We start from the raw sequence: 19574 nt of genomic DNA, 5'->3' as shown, positions 1-19574 counted from the left end.
TTATTATTTCTTGTTGTTTTTGCATTGTCAAGAAGGAACCTGCAAGTAACCATTTCATTGGACGGTGTGTGTACGATGCATCTCGTGTCCATTTTACAACTAATAAAACTTGAAACTACTGACCTCGAATCCCGTTATGGCAATTTGATGCATGGAGTCATTGACAGACTTGATGATGTCCAGCATGGTGGCAAGGGCCTCCTCCAATTCAACAGTACCCTCCTGGTTCTTACTGCATTTCAGCATCTCCTAGAGAGGAAACAGAGCCGGGTCAGGACAAAGCCAAGTGGGATAAATAATGTATCTTAGCTCCTCTCACCAGCCTCCTCTGCTTGAGAGTTAAGGTCTTCCAATTAGATCAGTCTGAAGGAAGTGCTTTGCATGTTAGCCCTTGGGCAGTGAAGGAGGATGTTTGAGCAGTGAAGACATTTACATCGTATCTGTTATCTGTGTGTTGCTCTCAGATTTGAATAAGCCTGTGATTGTATAGTGCTGAAGTGAAAGATTAACCTCAGTGATAAACTTGCCTTGACCATCAGTTGGTACTTGGTGATCCTCTGCACAGGCTTGAGTAAATAGGCATCCAGGGAGAGTTTGTGGTCCAGCTTCTTCTGACATTCCTGCAGTAACAAACATCATAGAATGTTTCCTGTTGCAATCATTTACAGTTCATTCAGAAAGTATTGAGACCCCTTGATTTTTTCCGCATTTTGGTACATTACAGACTTATTCTAAAATGGATTGAAAATATATATATAATTCTCATCCATCTACACACAATACCCCATAATGACAAAGCGAAAACAGGTTAAGAAATGTTTGCACATTTATTACAAATAAAAAAACAGAAATACCTTATTTGCATAAGTATTCAGACCCTTTGCTATGAGACTCCAAATTGAGCGTATGCTGTTTCCATTGATCATCCTTGAGATTCCACCTGTGGTAAATTCAATTGATTGGACATGATTTGGAAAAGCACACACACCTGTCTATATAAGGTCCCACAGTTGACAGTACATGTCAAAGCAAAACCCAAGCCATGAGGTTGAAGGAATTGTCTGTAGAGCTCCGAAACAGAATTGTGTCGAGGCACAGTTCTGGGGAACGGTACCAAAAAATGTCTGCGGCATTGATGGTCCCCAAGAACACGGTGGCCTCCATCAGTCTTAAATAGAAGAAGTTTGGAACCACCAAGACTCTTCCTAGAGCTGGCTGTCTGGCTAAACTGAGCAATCGAGGGAGAAGGGCCTTGGTCAGGGAGGTGACCAAGAACCCGATGGTCACTCTGACAGAGCTCCAGAGTTCCTCTGTGGAGATGGGAGAATCTTCCAGAAGGACAACTATCTCTGCAGCACTCCACCAATCAGGCCTTTATGGTAGAGTGGCCAGACGGAAGCCACTCACATGACAGCCCGCTTGGAGTTTGCCAAAAGGCCCCTAAAGACTCTCAGAACATGAGAAACAAGATTATCTGGTCTGAATGCCAAGCATAAKATTTTTTAGGAAACCTGGCACCATGGTGGTGGCAGCATCCTGCTGAGGGGATGTTTCTCAGTGGCAGGGACTGGGAGACTAGTCATGATCGAAGGAAAGATGAATGGAGCAAAGTACAGAGAGATCCTTGATGAAACCCTGCTCCAGAGCGCTCAGGACCTCAGACTGGGGCGAAGGTTCACCTTCCAACAGGACAACAACCCTAAGCACACAGCCAAGACAATGCAGGAGTGGCTTCGGGACAAGTCTCTGAATGTTCCTGAGTGGTCCAGCCAGAGCCCGGACTTTAACCCGATCGAACATCTCTGGAGAGACCTGAAAGTAGCTGTGCAGCGACGCTACCCATCCAACCTGACAGAGCTTGAGAGGATCTGCAGAGAACAATGATCTGCAGAGAAGAAAGGTGTGCCAAGCTTGTTGTGTCATACCCAAGAAGACTCTAGGCTGTAAAGGCTGTAATTGCTTCAACAAAGTACTGAGTAAAGGGTCTGAATAATTATGTAAATGTGATCTCCATTTTTATTTATAATACATTTGTAAAATTTTCTAAAAAACTGTTTTCATCATGGGGTATTATGTGTAGATTGAGGGGGAACAAAAACTATTTAATCCATTTTAGAATAAGGCTGTAATGTGTAAAAAAAAATAATAATAATAATWWAAAAAAGTGGTATAAGTCAAGGGGTCTGAATACTTTCCGAATGCACTGTCTGTCAAGCCAAATCCGTACCCTAAACAACAGGAAATTTAAGTTTTTCCAGTGACGTGTTGCTTAAAGGGATACTGCGAACTTCCGGCATTTAATCTACTTACCCAGAGTCAGATGAACTTGTGGATTCTATTTGTATGTCTCTGCGTTCAGTATGAAGGAATTTAGCGATAGTTTCGAAAGCCAATGCTAACTAGCATTAGCGCAATGACTGGAAGTCTACATGTACAGTAGCGTAACTACATTTACGGTAGCGTAACTTCATACTGCATGCAGAGACATAAGAATCGTATCCACAAGTTCATCTGACTCTGGGGAAGTAGAACAAGGTTCTCACAGTATCCCTTTAATAATGTAAACTGACACCATTATACAGTGGAATACTATATCATAACTATGACAACACTTAGACACCCAAGGAATGGGAGTCACCTGGAAGAACAGGCTATCTCCACACTGTCTCCACAGTGCCTCTGATCGAGGCTTGTTCTGACAATACTTCTCATAGATCTGCAGCTCTTCTTTCTGGAGAGAGACAGACACTTAGCAATGCAACATAACAGCACAGTAACGGCCTTCAGTTTCCAAATTACATCAACACAAGGAACTCACCCTTTTCAAAAAGCAGGTCCCTACCAATTCTGGCCTTTCCATGCAATTTTCAAGCTCTTTGAAAAATGTCCTGCGAACAAGAAGGATAAAGTCAACTCAATTAAAAAGTTCAACACATTTCCTGTTTACCCCTTACAAGGTACATAAAGTACTGTATAGCATTGGATACAATTGCACATTCATCAGATTGCCATTTCCTATGCTGGGAAGTTAAGAGTATGTTGGGAAATTATAGCTGGTAGACAGAGTCTGTGCACTTCTGTTTGGAACGTCTATGATGTGTAAAGTTATGGAAGCCATGGATGCCAGTCTGAACAACAAGGTTGGGATTTTTGTGGGGCCCTGCAGTTGACATTGAATTAACCTACTGAACCCTGAGCCTTCCCAATGAGTGTCCCATTAGTATCATGCTTGGGGGTTTGTCCTGGGTTTTAACTCCGTAAGCATTTCCACACCAAGGAGTTAATACAGTAAGTCCTTCAGCTATGGACACTGGACAGTATTTAGCTGAGTAGAGATAAAACATTACACAACAGAAATTATCCACGGATAATGAAATGATAGTGTTAAGAGCTAAAACCCTGGCACTGAAATGTTGACATATCTGATATCTATGTGTTATGGATATTGTTATTGTATAAGAAATATGGACGAACTGGAAAAGCGGGGGTGAAGGGACATGTTCAAGTGAATGTGTCTGCATAATATTGAATGCCCATGTGGCGTGGAGCTCTATGGGTCCCTGTGGAACCTTTTGTTTGGCCCTCTCACTGTAACCTAACCCCACCTGAGAGGGAGTGATCACAGGGCCTTGCAGAACAATGGGTGTCCAWCACATGGGGCGTCACGCCTAGAATACAAAACCCCCAAGACAATACAGGGACCACTGTCATTTGAGCTCTCTCAGCCAATCACAATGCAGGATGTTTGTTTATTTTTTACTTCTTGCTCAGAGAGGTATTTTACAAAGTAAGATCAACGACTCTGGCAGTTAACTTACCTAAATAACGTATGATACATTTTTTTTTTTTAAGATAACCTTGAAATATGCATGGTCTGATTGACCCAACAACTAAAAGTACATATCTTAGTTTAGCTTTCCTAATAAACCAGAAAATCAATCAGTAGATATCAAAGTTAGCTGGCAAAAGGCTTCTTTCGGCATGCTTCAGTTAGGCTGGCGAACTCCGCTAGGCGAACCGAACGAGTGCGCTCGCATACCTTCCACATTCGCTTGAAAAACGACAAAAAAGCAGCAATAGTACTGTTTGTCCATGTTGAGACGCCGTAGTCAGTATTAATCTAAGATAACTCAAGAAATCTGTCATTAATTAGGATGTTTTTGCCGAAGAGATCTTAGTCGTGCAGTTTTACATCTAACTAGGATGCTTGGTACAGTATTTCTCAAGGGGAAACATTTGCATGAAAACAAATCGTCTATAGTTGTATGACAACAAACACTTAATTGAAGATTCCCTACTGTTGACCAATTACCGACGAAGGGGCCTAGACTTCAGCTTCAGAACTTCGCTTGCCTCGACAAAAATGTGTATGCGCACGAACAGCCGAAAAACCCTTGCCGGAGAACGAAGCAAACGTCACAAAATCTCGTCATAATACAGTTTATGCACGAACTGTTCCGGATGGGAAGCATGCGGACGCCTTTACTTATTTATTCTGCTTTGTAGCATACCCTTCTGGTGATGAGAAATGTTATTTGGAGCCTTCATAGTTGACATAGCCGTACAATGTGTTCTATATATAGCTTCCAGTGAAAAATGGGGGGAAAACTTCCCAAACTGTGAGAGAAAATAAAATAACCAGTTGTACCATGTGAGTGCCTGCAGCCAATGAATGCATGGTAGGAATGTGTTAAACACAGGTCAGGTTAAGAGAAGTTGTTAGCAGTGGGAGATCAGTGAGAGGAAGAAGGCTATCTCAGGATTGTCATGTGGCAGGGGGGATGGGGACCATGCCAATCCTTTTTTCTTTTGACGTCGCAGGCACATTTGTCAACTCACTGAATATGGAAATGTAATTTAGAACGAGACAGAGGAAATTAGGTCACCTGTTGTGAAATTCATATATTTCTGGGAGATTGCCAAACAGTACATCTTTCTTGTTCTCCAGGGCTGCGGGGATGAGGGGGGAAAGCTCTGTGTTGTCCAGCTCGGCAGCATATCCCTGGAGGAGAAAATCACATTGAAAGCTAATGAGTAATGGCTCTGTGAAAACAATGATAATGTCAACGCTTCTTTGATAATCTGAACCCAATAAAATCCAGTCCTCCACATGGCTTTACACAACACTTGAGTGAACTTCAATCAATCAATCACTGACAGTTTGCGTAGCCTAATGACTCATCTAATCAATAAAGACAGCACATTTTAAGTTCAACAAAAGTTCACATGGCATTCTGAAATGGGCAGATCTAATGCAACATTTACACTGACAGTCAATTCGATTTTTAGAACAGGGTTTTATTTTCCCTAGGTGCAGTAAACAGAAAGGAGCGCTTTCTCTACTGTCTCCTTGACATTATTGCCACTAACTGGCAGCGTTTCACAGTCACGAGAGAGCCAATTAAAGTAACAAACGCACCTCTATGATGCTCTGCAGCTCCTCGACGTACAGCCTCTCAGTTTCAATAAGCTCGTTCATGATGTGTCTGGGGAGGAAAAATACAGGATCCGTCAATACACAACAATTGCAGAGAAGCCCTTTAGTCGTATTTGTCAATGCAGATAGATTAATGAAACCCATAATGAGGACATCAACTGCCTCTCATACACTAAGTGCTTTGTCAAAGTTCTAAATTATCATCAACATCATCATCAGGTTATTGTACAAACTCAAAAGAGGCTCTGCTAAAGACAACAGTACAGCAGCCCAGATAGGAGGTACAAGGGGGGAAATAAGACCTTTGGAGAATGAACCGAGGAAGTTGTCATAAAACCAACCATCTTGAGCAAAGCTAACATTTCCAGACTTTAATGGCCCCTTTAATGTGCACATTTGTATGAGTTCTGAGGTCTTGATTTTTATGTGCCATCACGAGCCCATCGAGACACTGAGTGGTGTTTGATGTATGGTCACATTTTATAGGTCAATAAAGCTCCTCCAAAAGCCCCTGCCAATCTCACAGAGGCAAGCATCTGTTATATCATAGGTGACTGCCTCCTAAGTCCCACCGCAATAAGATCTGTGCATATCGATTTTGGAAGATAGGGCAGCATCATGTGAATAAATATTATGGACAGAGATGCCTTGATTGAAGCCCTGGAGGGAAACTGGTCCATGACGTCATGTGCCTAGCCTGTTATTTGAGCTCCTAGGTAAAATCATTTTTATTGAGCACCCTAGTGGAGTGTTTAATGATACATACTCTGCCATCCTCCCTCATGTTGCTTACAGCAACACTAGCTAAGCTATTAGTGCATAAAATAGCTTAGATCTCCACACACCTCTGTGTGCCTAGAATTAAGTCAGGGAGCAAAGATAACCTCCTCCAACAGAAAAACAATGCCATAACTATATAAAACAAATAATGTATACATATCATGTACTAGAAGACAATGCCAGAGTTTGCCCCTGTGCAAACCCTCTCCTAATGTGACCCTCGGGAACACTGAATTACCTTTATTGTGCAGAATTTGTAGTAGCTGATGCAACTCAGATGACACAAATTCCAAGCTCTGGCACTCTGGCATATGATCCAGCTTCAATCCTACTGGTTGGCTTCACTGATATGATAACGCAGAGAGAGGATCATAGACTGACTCAGCTGAGGCAGGCAGGGAGAGGGGAGGTACAGGGGCTGAGCTTTCCCCCTCTAGCCCAGCGGTTTCCTCCCCCGCTCCCATTCTGCTCTCTCAGTCTTTCACAGTCACACAGTGTAGAGACGTACAGACAGAACAGCTCAGGCAGGAGAAAACCACTGGGAGGCAGGCAGGCGGCTGGGGGCTGATGCTGCCATTCCTTACACACAGAGGGGAAAGAGAGAGCGGGAAGGAGAGAGAGAGAGGGAGAGAGATTGCTCATCTACAGGAAAAGAGGGGCAGGGGAGAGTAGTTTTCTGTACTTTTCCCAGCAACACGTGGATGGAACTCTCACAGGCTGGTAAGTGATCTGGGAGAGGAGAGGGAGGTGGTGGGGGGATTGTATGTGCTAGCTGAAAGACTGTTTATATTAACTTAAGCTGCTCAAAGCAAAAAGGTGTCGACTTTCAGTAGAGGGTTTGAGAAAGAAAAGTCAGACTGTGAAAAACTAAAAACAAATCTATGCTCATGTCGCACTCCTGAATTCACACTGCTTTTACAGTTAGCCTGTGGTGAGATAACAACTAACGGTAGAATCATCGCGGGGATGAAGGGGAGAAAGGAGGGGAAGAGGCCAACACCCTTTCATGGAATTGGAACCCAACCCTCTTGGTAGGTTTTAAAACAATAGACACAAGAAATCTAACAGAATGCAATATTTTCTTTTGACTCAAGAATGATATGGAATTTATGTCATTTAAAAAAATCATAACATATGCTAACACAAAAAATAACTCCATTTAGGTGTTCTTATCTGCCTATTCTATTGTGTTTTAATCTGACTATCTGAACTTACTTAGAACCTAATTTAGCACAAAACTGTAGTTGATTATACTTCTCTATAGATGCCTACTTCATTCTCAAACCATCGTTGTTGAGCTGATGACTAATAAACCACATTCATGTCGCCAAGAGTTTACATTCTTGGACTTATATTCTGGGAGGTTGGCTCAAAGATTTTTCCCCCTTTCAAAGGAACTGCGTGGGGACAGTTGGCTTTACAAGTCATTGATCAGTGAAAAGATTTGCATTGGTAGGGATTAATGTTTCACTAGTCTAGGGGTGGGCAATTCAAGTTTTAGATGTTCAAGATTGGCCTGTATTTTTTTTTTAAATAATAAATCCCCACCCTCCCCCCAATTAAAAAATAAAAAACCTCCCCTGAATAAGCTCACGGGCCATATGCAACCTGCGGGCCGTTTGTTGCCCACCCCTGCACTAGGCCTATCATTTAAAATATATTACACTTTGTAGCCTATAATAACGCTATGGTGAACTTCTGTTTTAAATAGTTTTGAGAGAGAGAAAATACAGTACATGACCAAAAGTATGTGGACACCTGCTCATCGAAAACCTCATTCTAAAATCATGGGCATTAATATGGAGTTGGTCCCCCCTTTGCTCCTATAACAGCCTCCACTCTTCTGGGAAGGCTTTCCACTCGATGTTTGAACATTGCTGCGGAACATGCTTCCATTCAGATGTTGGCGATTGGGCTTGGCTCGCAGTTGGCATTCCAATTCATCCCAAAGGTGTTTGATGGGGCTGAGGTCAGAGCTCTGTGTAGGCCAGTCAAGTTCTCTCGACAAACCATTTCTGTATGAACCTCGCTTTGTGCACAAGGGCATTGCCATGCTGAAACAGGAAAGGGCCTTCCCCAAACTGTTGCCACAAAGTTGGAAGCACAGAATCGTCTAGAATGTCATTATATGCTGTAACGTTAAGATTTCCCTTCACAAGAGCTAAGGGGCCTAGCCCAAACCATGAAAAACAGCCCCAGACCATTATTCCTCCTCCACCAAACTTTACATTTGCCACTATGCTTTTGGGCAGGTAGCGTTGTCCTGGCATCCACCAAACCCAGATTTGTCAGTCGGACTGCCAGATGATAAAGCGTGATTCGTCACTCCAGAAAGCATGTTTCCACTGCTCCAGAGTCCAATGGCGGCGAGCTTTACACCACTCGAGCCGACTATGGGCATTGCGCATGGTGATCTTTGGAACTCAGTAGTGAGTGTTGCAAGTGAGGACAGACGATTTTTACGTGCTATGCGCTTCAGCACTCGGCAGGCCCATTCTGTGAGCTTGTGTAGCCTATCCCTTTGCGGCCGAGCCGGTGTTCCTCCTAGAAGTTTCCACTTCACAATAACAACACTTATAGTTGAAGCTCTAGCATGGCAGAAATTTGACAAACTGACTTGTTGGAAAGGTGGCATCCTATGACGGTGCCACGTTGAAAGTCACTGAGCTCTTCAGTAAGACCAATCTCCTGCCAATGTTTGTCTATGGAGATTGCATGGCTGTGTGCTCGATTTTATATACCTGTCAGCAATGGGTGTGGCTGAAATAGCCAAATCTACTAATTTGAAGAGGTGTCCACATACTTTTGTGTGTATAGTGTATATTCTTGTTGTTTTGGTCAGGAATATTCACAATTCCTAAAATGTCAACCAAACAAATGCAACCTTTTGTGATTACAATAACCTAGAAAGTAAACAACAATCTAATTTCTACCTCTTATTGACACTCATATGTGACACCCAGACATGGGAGGAAATTCTAATTGGGAGTTGAATGTTATTTGCGTTGGGACTGTTGGATAGATGGCAATCATGGTATTGACACAAGGTTATATGATGCATGCTGTCAGGGCCGCTTATTGTTGTGGGCCACTGCCTAAATCTGCTGCTGTAATGATTTTTTTTTGTCATGATGACTGTTTTGTTCAGACCTCAGCAATTCCATGCACTCTGTTAGTTTAAAGCCCCTCCATTATTGAACTTTCGCTGGGTTGGCTTATGCATTCATTCACAAAAGATTCGGCAACTACAGCTATACGGTTGAGAGGGTTAAGATACTACACACTGTGAACAAGCATCTACAGAGGATGAACTCTGACAGATAAATACTGACAATTTTCCATCATCCTTTCAGAGATAGAGCACAATGGGATGGAGTGCCTTCAGAAAGTATTCATACCACTGGACTTTTTCCACATTTTGTTACGTTACAGCCTTATTCTAAAATGTCTTAAATAGTTTATTTCCTCATCAATCTCAAATCAAATTTTACTGGTCACATACACATGGTTAGCAGATGTTATTACGAGTGTAGCGAAATGCTAATGCTTCTAGATCCGACAGTGCAGCAGTATCTAACAGGTAATATCTAACAATTCCACAACAAAACCTAATACACACAAATCTAAGTAAAGGAATGGAATAAGAATATAAATATATGGATGAGCAATGACAGAGCGGCTAAACATGCAATAAATAGTAAAGAATAGATAGTGAAGGATACAGTATATACATATGAGATGAGTAATGCGAGATATGTAAACATTCTTATAGTGGCATTATTAAAGTGAATAGTGTTCCATTTATTAAAGTGGCCAATGATATCAAGTCTGTTGGTAGGCAGCCGGCTCTCTGTGCTAGTGGTTGCTGTTTAACAATCTGATGGCCTTGAGATAGAAGTTGTTTTTCAATCTCTCTGTCCCAGCTTTGATGCACCTGTACTGACCTCGCCTTCTGGATGGAAGCTGGGTGAACAGGCAGTGGCTCGGGTGGTTATTGTCCTCGATGATATTTTTTGCCTTCCTGTGACATTGGGTGTTGTAGGTGTCCTGGAGGGCAGGTAGTTTGCCCCCGGTAATGCATTATGCAGACCGCACCACCCTCTGGAGAGCCTTGCGGTTGTTGGCGGTGCAGTTGCCTTACCAGGCGGTGATACAGCACGATAGGATGCTCTCAATTATACATCTGTAAAAGTTAGTGAGGGTTTTCTGTGACAAGCCACATTTTGTCAGCCTCCTGAGGTTGAAGAGGCGCTGTTGCACCTTCTTCACCAGACTGTCTGTGTGTGTGGACCATTTCAGTTTGTCGGTGATATGTACACCGAGGAATTTTAACTTTCCACCTTCTCTGCTGCTGTCCCGTTGATGTGGATAGGGGGGTGCTTCCTCTGCTGTTTCCTGAAGTCCACAATCATCTCTTGATGATGACATTCAGTGAGAGGTTATTTCCCTGACACCACACTCCCAGGGCCCTCACCTTCTCCCTGTAGGCTGTCTCGTCATTGTTGGTAATCAAGCCTACCACTGTTGTGTCTTCTGCAAACTTGATGATTGTGTTGGAGGCGTGCATGTCCACTCAGTCGTGGGTGAACAGGGAGTACAGGAGGGGGCTGGGAGCGCACCCTTGTGTGGCCCCAGTGTTGAAGAACAGTAGAGTTGAGATGATGTTTCCTACCTTCACCACCTGGGGGCGGCCCGTCAGGAAGTCCAAGACCCAGTTGCACAGGGCGGGGTTGAGACCCAGGGTCTCAAGCTTAATGATGAGTTTAGAGGGCACTATGGTGTTCAATACTGAGCTGTAGTCAATTAACAGCATTCTTACATAGGTATTCCTCTTGTCCAGATGGGATAGGGCAGTGTGCGGTGTGATGGCGATTGCATCATCTGTGGACCTATTGGGGCGGTAAGCAAATTGAAGTGGGTCTAGGGTGACAGGTAAGGTGGAGGTGATATGATCRTTGATTAGTCTCTCAAAGCACATCATGATGACAGAAGTGAGTGCTACGAGGCAATAGTAATTTAGTTCAGTTACCTTAGATTTCTTGGGAACAGGAACAATGGTGGCCATCTTGAAGCATGTGGGGACAACAGACTGGGATAGGGATTGACTGAATATTTCCGTAAACACACCAGCCAGCTGGTCTGCACATGCTCTGAGGACGCGGCTAGGGATGCCGTCTGGGCCGGCAGCCTTGCGAGGGTTAACACGTTTAAATGTTTTACTCACGTCGGCCACGGAGAAGGAGAGTCCACAGTCTTTGATAGTGGGCCGCGTTGGTGCACTGTATTGTCCTCAATCTACACACAATACCCCATAACAACGACAGAGCAAAAACAGGTTTATAGAACTTTTTTCAAATGAATAAAATAAAACAGAAATATCATATTAACATAAGTATTCAGAGCCTTTACTCAGTACTTTGTTGAAACACCTTTGTCAGCGATTACAGCCTTGAGTCTTGCTGGGTATGATGCTACAAGCTTGGCACACCTGTACTTGGAGAGTTTCTCCAATTCTTCTTTGCAGATCCTCTCAAGCTCTGTCAGGTTGGATGGGGAGCGTTGCTGCTCAGCTATTTTCGGGTCTCTCCAGAGATGTTCGATCGGGTTCAAGTCCAGGCTGTAGCTGGGACATTCAGAGATTTGGCCCGAAACCACTCGTTGTATTGGTTGTGTATTGTATTGGTTGTGTGCTTAGGGTCGTTGTCCTGTTGGAAGGTGAACCTTCACTCCAGTCTGAGGTCCTGAGCGCCCTGGAGCAGGTTTTCATCAAGGATCTCTCTGTACTTTGTTTCGTTCATATTCCTCTCGATCCTGATTAGTATCCCAGTCCCTGCTGATGAAAAACATCCCCACAGCCTGATGCTGCCCCCACCATGCTTTACCGTGGAGATGGTGCCAGGTTTCCTCCAGACGTGACGCTTGGCATTCTTGGTTTCATCAGACCAGAAAATCTTGTTTCTCATGGTCTGTGAGTACTTTAGGTGCCTTTTGGCAAACTCCAAGTGGGCTGTCATGTGCCTTTTACTGAGAATTGGTTTCCGTCTGGCCACTCTKCCATAAAGGCCTGATTGGTGGAGTGCTGCAGAGATGGTTGCCCTTCTTGAAGGTTCTCCCATCTCCACAGAGTAACTCTGGAGCCCTGTCAGAGTGACCATTGGGTTCTTGGTCACCTCCCTGACCAAGGCCCTTCTCCCCTGATTGCTCAGTTTGGCCCGGGCGGCCTGCTCTCGGAAGAGTCTCGGTGGTTTCAAACTTCTTCCATTTAAGAATGATGGAGGCCACCATGTTCTTGGGGACCTTCAATGCTGCAGACATTTTTTTGTACTCTTCCCCAGATCTGTGCCTACAGACAATTCCTTCAACCTCATGGTTTGGTTTTTGCTCTGACATGCACTGTCAACTGTGGGACATTATATAGACAGGTATGTGCCTAGCCAAATCATGTCCAATCAATTGAACTTACCACAGCTGAATTCCAATGAAGTTGTAGAAACATCTCAAGGATGACCAAAGGAAACAGGATGCACCTGAGCTCAATTTTGAGTCTCATAGCAAACGGTCTGAATACTTACGTAAATAAAGGTATTTCTGTTTTTAATTTAAATTCATTCATTTTCCTCAGCAATAGGCCTACATCCCATTGTGCAAAAAACTTGTTGAATCAACATTGTTTCCACGTTATTTCAACAAAAATATGTAATGTGATGATGTTGAATCAACGTGGAAAACTGATTGGATTTGCAAAAGTCTTCAACGCAAGGGAATTTAGTATTTTTTTCACCCAACTTTTAATTGAAATATTAACCTAAATAGAATGACATGGTGAATTTTTTTGTAGGGAGCTCTGAGCATACGCGTTTTGACAGCTTTGCGTCTTCAGTTTGGAATCGTTGGAATATGAGAAAAGTTACAATTTCGCCTTCAGCCTTACTGTCATTCTTTCACCCCGGTGAGTAGGTTGATTGAAAAGCCACGTTACCAGTCTGTATTTATAGGCCTACAATCAATATTGCATTTTGACTGTCCACGCATTGTGAACTAAATGCGATTGCTCGACCCACGGCTGTTGTTGCTGTTTGGGTAGCCTACCTTGGGGACGTGAGGATGGATGCCTCGTTCCAGGTTGGACAGAATAAGCATGCTTGATTGACGCCGCCCTGCGGTTTTCGCACTTTAGCACTGTTGGAATAACTTCAAAAGTACTTACCGGGTTTAGCCGGCGTGATGGATCAAGCACATCTAGCGGTTTCATTCACATCCTCAGAATGACTCAATAACATAATATTGACTCACAATTTCAAATGCATTTCCTATTAGTGCAATATGATCATATTTTTGTCTTTCTCTTTTCAGATCCTATGATGTGGAATGCTTTGTGACTGTGTGGACACAACAAAACGGTGATGACTGGAGACATGATTGTCTCAACAATACAGTCCCAGTAGAGAGCAGAGTGGAGAGGTGTCAGGAGGAGATGAAATTTAACTGAAGACCAACATTTCTCTGAGGAGCCCATGTCTGCCGTTGGGCAAATATGATGGAACTCAGACACTCCCAAATCATTTGGAATAATTGTGAAAGTAGCAGCCTGTCAAACGCAACAACCTATTGGACTTGACAAAAAGATAGAAAAGGGGGGGCAAGGGTAGGAAGGTTGAAGAATGTTTTTGAATTTCAGAAGGATCAGAAAATGTCAATGTGTGCAGCTGGTGACGACGTGCTTTGTCCTGTCCGTGTTGATGGTGTGCTGGGAGCAGCTGGACCACCATGTGGTGAGCCATATGAAGTCCTACTCCTACCGCTACCTGGTCAACAGCTACGACTTCATCAACAAGAGCTTTGGCATCAGCCAGAAGGAGGCTAAGAGCCAGAGCAACTTCCCATACCTCATCAACCACCATGACAAGTGTGACAGCAATGAAGTGCTGTTGCTGCTGTTCGTCAAATCTTCCCCAGAGAACCTGGAGAGGAGGCAGGCCATCCGGGCCACCTGGGGGAATGAGGCCTACACCCAGAGGGAGTTGGGGGCCACCGTGAGGGTGGTGTTTGCCCTGGGGGTCCACCCCAACCCCCAGCAGAGGGGCCATGTACAGAGGGGGCTGCTGGGGGAGGACCAGGTCTATGGGGACCTGGTCCAGCAGGACTTTGTTGACACCTTTCACAACCTCACCATCAAACTGCTGCTGCAGTTCCGCTGGAGCCACAACTACTGCAGCCAAGCACGTTTCCTCATGTCAGCCGACGACGACATCTTTGTCCACATGCCCAACCTGGTGCACTACCTGCAGGGCTTAATCCGTCAGGGGGCCCGGGACCTCTGGGTGGGCCACGTGCACAGGGGAGCCCCACCTAACCGCCGGAAGGACAGCAAGTACCACGTGCCTTATGAGATGTACCAGTGGCCATCTTACCCAGACTACACGGCGGGGGCAGGGTACGTTGTCTCAGGGGACGTGGCTTCCAAAATCTACCAGGCCACTCTGTCCCTCAATGCCTCGCTGTACATTGATGATGTGTTCATGGGCATCTGTGCCAACGCCATGGGGATGTCTCCCCAGGAACATGTTTACTTTTCAGGGGAAGGGAAGGCCCCCTATCACCCCTGCATCTACGATAAGATGATCACCTCTCACGGACACGTGGCAGATGTCCGGTACCTTTGGAAGGCAGCGACGGACCCCCAGATCCATGACATTTCCTCTGGTCTGTTGGGAAAGATGTACTGCACAGCAGTGAAAGTAATGCTCCTCTGTAAACCTTACTATTTAAATACCTACCCATGCAAAGCAGCATTTTCATAGTGTATTGTAAGGCTGCACAGAATGTCAGTCTTTATTTTATTTTATATTTCAGTGTCTACCGCTGGTATCATTTTCTAAATAAAGACCAAAGCCTTGTTCTTGAGCATATATTCACCACTCCTGCCTTGGCTTGATGGATACTGCAGTTGTACTTTGTGCTTTAGCTAATTGTGTGATGGTAAACAGACTGTTCGTGTTCTTGGCTGCATTCAGGAACATTTTGGCTGGCTGCATGAAGTCGTAAGGGAAGAATAATTTGAATAAATTACCTCACTAGCTGACATTAGGGTTTTTATTCAGTTTTCTATTGCTCATTAAATTAAACTGGTTGAAAGTGTACCGTCTGTATCCTACTAATTTTACCTTCACTCTTATCTCTATAGAGCCAACTCCTTTCTTCCCCCATTCCCTGGTTTCACTTCTCCTAAAATGTCAGGCTGCAAACCATGAGCAAACACAATTAGCTTTAAACCACATCCTGCTCACTAAATCATTCCATATGAACTCTGCTCCCCCATCTCTCCCTGTCTTACAGTCTGGGCCCCCCAATAAGGTAACATACAGCATTTAGTGACTCTGCAGAAAGGAATTCACTGTGAAACTAACTACTCTCTGAAATAAGCTAACTAACCCCACCTTCAAACATAAAGCACTTCACAATGTTTGCTAAGGGTCTTTAACATTCTCTACAATTATAAATCTGGCATGAGTAATAAAGAAATCTGAATGATTGGCAGTGAAAATGTGGATTTAGTATGGATCTCTAGCGGCCCTAGCCTACACCAGGGGTTTCCCAAACTCTGTCCTTCATTTACTTCTTGCGGTTTTTATCTGATGCTACTTTATGCTCCAAAAGAGACATTGTCAGGGACATCACAGCCTATATGTGTTTTATGAAAATCTTGTGTACAAAAAAAAAAACTATTGCATAAATACCCAGAACTGTTACAGGACATTTAAACATATCAGGTGACATACCATATGTACATAAGCTTCTGTACGTCTCATTTCAATGTCATGCAAATACACATGGCCTACAGTGACTGCTTCTAATGCCTGTGCTTGGCAGAGGGGAGTGCAAATATCATTCACTTCCTGTGCCCATTTTATTTCTGTCTTTCAACCATATCCCTTTGAGTTTGAGCCACTTTCCTCACTAGTTCAGAACCTCAAGAGGTTTCCAAATATAAAAACGTCTGTTGAGTCAGAGATTGTACCCATGCAACAGGGAGTACACTCCTACGAACCGTAACAGTTACAATAAAGACAAGATAAATAATGTGATTGACTTATCGAGTATTAATAAACTTAGTATGCTCCATATCAGGAGGCACTGTGCAGGTTGAAATTAGAGCAGGAGACATTCCACACAGCAGTCATACAGTGTGTGGTCACCTGGGTGCTAACAGTCAGCCGGCAGCCTTTGCCTCAATAAAAGTCTATCTTCATCATCGCTACAAGCCCTTTCTTCAGACCACTGTACTGTAAATGCTATGCTCTCCTAACCTCGTCTTTCAATTTTCACTCTCTCTGTGACCTATTTCAAAGTTTCTTCAACTAACACCAACTAATGGTTGAGGAGAAAGCAGTCCCTTGTAAAATGTCATAAACCTCAACACTAGCAACAGTGTGTGTATGCAGTGGTTTTGAAAAAGAGCAGAGAGAAAGAAACAGATAAGATACTGTATATGGACAGAGAACAGAAAGAGACATTTACCTCCGTCTGTTTGAAAGACTCTCCTCTGTCTCGTTCGTCACCAGGACGTGGCTGGAGCCTCCCTGGCTTGCCTCATGCATTACCTCAATCTGAGGACACAAACACACATTGTTGCAGTCATGGACAGGTGAAATGGTGACACATACTGTATATACCTTGGAGGCCCCTATTTCCTTTCAAACGTCACCCTCATAGTCATAGTGCTAACATTTAGATAAGATGAGAGAGGCTTATCATGCATGACTAGAACTTTATGCAAACTGGAAATCATATATCCTGAGGCTGCTGCATTTATTGTAGCTGGGGATTTTAACAAAGCTAATCTGAGAACAAGGCTACCTAAATTCTATCAGCATATCGATTGCAATACACGAGCAACACACTCGACCACTGCTACTCTAACTTCCGCAATGCATACAAGTCCCTCCCCCGCCCTCCTTTTGGCAAATCTGACCATGACTCCATCTTGTTGCTCCCCTCCTATTAGGCAGAAACTAAAACAGGAAGCGCCCGTGCTTAGGTCTATCCAACGATGGTCTGACCACGCTTCAAGATTGCTTCGATCATGTGGACTGGGATATGTTCCGGGTAGCCTCAGACAATAACATTGACGTATAGGCTGACTCGGTGAGCGAGTTTATAAGGAAGTGTATAGGAGATGTTGTACCCACTCTGACTATTAACACCTTCCTTAACCAGAAACCGTGGATGGATAGCAGCATTCGCGCAAAACTGAAAGCAAATACAACCGCATTTAATCATGGCAAGGCAACTGGAAACATGACTGAATACAAACAGTGTAGTTATTCCCTCCGTAAGGCAATAAAAAAGCAAAGTGTCAGTATGGAGACAAAGTGAAGTTGCAATTCAACGGCTCAAACACGAGACGTATGTGGCAGGGTCTACAGACAATCACGGATTACAAAAAGAAAACATTGACGTCTTGCTCCCAGACAAATTAAACAACTTCTTTGCGCGCTTTGAGGACAATACAGTGCCACCGACACGGCCCGCTGTGGGCTCTCCTTCTCCGTGGCCGACATGAGTAAAACATTTATGTGTTAACCCTCGCAAGGCTGCCGGCCCAGACGGCATCCCTAGCCACGTCCTAAGAGCATGTGCAGACCAGCTGGCTGGTGTGTTTACAGACATATTCAATCAATCTCTATTCCAGTCTGTTGTCCCCACATGCTTCAAGATGGCCACCATTGTTCCTGTTCCCAAGAAAGCTAAGGTAACTGAACTAAATGACTATCACCACGTAGCACTCACTTCTGTCATCATGAAGTGCTTTGAGAGACTAGTCAATGATCATTTCACCTCCACCTTACCTGTTACCCTTGACCCACTTCAATTTGCTTACCGCCCCAATAGGTCCACAGACAATGCAATCGCCATCACACCGCACACTGCCCTATCCCATCTGGACAAGAGAAATACCTATGTAAGAATGCTGTTAATTGACTACAGCTCAGTATTGAACACCATAGTACCCTCTAAACTCATCATTAAGCTTGAGACCCTGGGTCTCGACCCCGCCCTGTGCAACTGGGTCCTGAACGTCCTGACGGGCCGCCCCCAGGTTGTGAAGATAGGAAACAACATCTCCACTCCACTGATCTTCAACACTGGGGCCACACAATGGTGCATTCTCAGCCATTTCCTGTACTCTGTGTTCACCCACGACTGCGTGGCCACGCACGCCTCGAACACAATCATCAAGTTTATAGAAGACACAACAGTGGTAGGCTTGATTACCAACAACGAGACAGCCTACAGGAAGGATGTGAGGGCAGTGGAGTGTGGTGTCAGGGAAATAGAAAGAGATGATCGTGGACAAAAGAGATGATCGTAGACTTCAGGAAACAGCAGAGGYAGCACCCCCCTATCCACATCGACTGGACAGCAGCAGAGAAGGTGGAAAGTTTTAAGTGCCTCGGTGTACATATCACCGACAAACTGAAGTGGTCCACGCACACAGACAGTCTGGTGAAGAAGGCGCAACAGCGCCTCTTCAACCTCAGGAGGCTAAATAAATGTGGCTTGTCACCGAAAACCCTCACCAACTTTTACAGGTGCACAATTGAGAGCATTCTGTCGGGCTGTATCACCGCCTGGTACAGCAACTGCACCGCCAGCAACCGCAAGGCTCTCCAGAGGGTGGTGCGGTCTGCATAATGCATTACCGGGGGCAAACTACCTGCCCTCCAGGACACCTACAACACCCGATGTCACAGGAAGGCAAAAAAGATCGAGGACAATAACCACCTGAGCCACTGCCTGTTCACCCAGCTTCCATCCAGAAGGCGAGGTGAATCAAGGCGAGGTGAGGTCAGTACAGGTGCATCAAAGCTGGGACAGAGAGATTGAAAAACAACTTCTATCTCAAGGCCATCAGATTGTTAAACAGCAACCACTAGCACAGAGAGCCGGCTGCCTACCTACAGACTTGATATCATTGGCCACTTTAATAAATGGAACACTAGTCACTTTAATAATGRTACTTTAAAAATGTTTACATATCTCGCATTACTCATCTCATATGTATATACTGTATACTGTATACTGTATCCTTCACTATTAGTCGATCTGTCACTGCTCATCCATATATTGTATACGTATATTCTCTCATCCCATTCCTTTACTAGATTGTGTGTATTACGTTTTGTTGTGGAATTGTTAGATATTACCTGTTAGATACTGCTGCACTGTCGGATATAGAAGCATAAGCATTTCACTACACTCATAATAACATCTGCTAACCATGTGTATGTGACCAATAAAATGTGATTTGATTTAGTATGGCACATTATTCCTATTTATCAGACAGACGTGATGT

The 19574-nt window shown here is 44.1% G+C and overlaps 2 protein-coding genes across 3 annotated transcripts in view; one reads left to right on the top strand and one right to left on the bottom strand.

Moving 5' to 3' along the window:
* LOC111972225 (guanine nucleotide exchange factor DBS-like) overlaps positions 1 to 19574 on the bottom strand; it is a 74037-nt gene that overhangs the window by 21741 nt on the left and 32722 nt on the right. The window contains 7 exon segments of the mRNA XM_023999154.2: positions 124 to 249; positions 528 to 620; positions 2639 to 2731; positions 2819 to 2888; positions 4887 to 5002; positions 5420 to 5486; positions 16736 to 16824. Coding sequence (XP_023854922.2) covers positions 124 to 249; positions 528 to 620; positions 2639 to 2731; positions 2819 to 2888; positions 4887 to 5002; positions 5420 to 5486; positions 16736 to 16824 — 654 coding nt within the window.
* On the top strand, positions 6568 to 15355 carry LOC111972226 (lactosylceramide 1,3-N-acetyl-beta-D-glucosaminyltransferase A). Of its 2 annotated transcripts, XM_023999161.2 has the most exons (3): positions 6568 to 6937; positions 7139 to 7248; positions 13571 to 15355. In XM_023999161.2, exon 3 carries the CDS (start codon positions 13879 to 13881, stop codon positions 15016 to 15018), a length of 1140 nt encoding a protein of 379 aa, XP_023854929.1. In that variant the 5' UTR covers positions 6568 to 6937; positions 7139 to 7248; positions 13571 to 13878; the 3' UTR covers positions 15019 to 15355. The 2 variants fall into 2 exon arrangements, with proteins under 2 accessions (XP_023854929.1, XP_023854928.1); XM_023999160.2 differs by lacking the exon at positions 7139 to 7248.

This window comes from Salvelinus sp. IW2-2015, linkage group LG13, assembly GCF_002910315.2.
Source record: "Salvelinus sp. IW2-2015 linkage group LG13, ASM291031v2, whole genome shotgun sequence".
NCBI lineage: Eukaryota > Metazoa > Chordata > Actinopteri > Salmoniformes > Salmonidae > Salvelinus > Salvelinus sp. IW2-2015.
The sequence above is the reverse complement of the archived record's forward strand: the minus strand, read 5'-3'. Positions and strand labels throughout refer to the sequence as shown.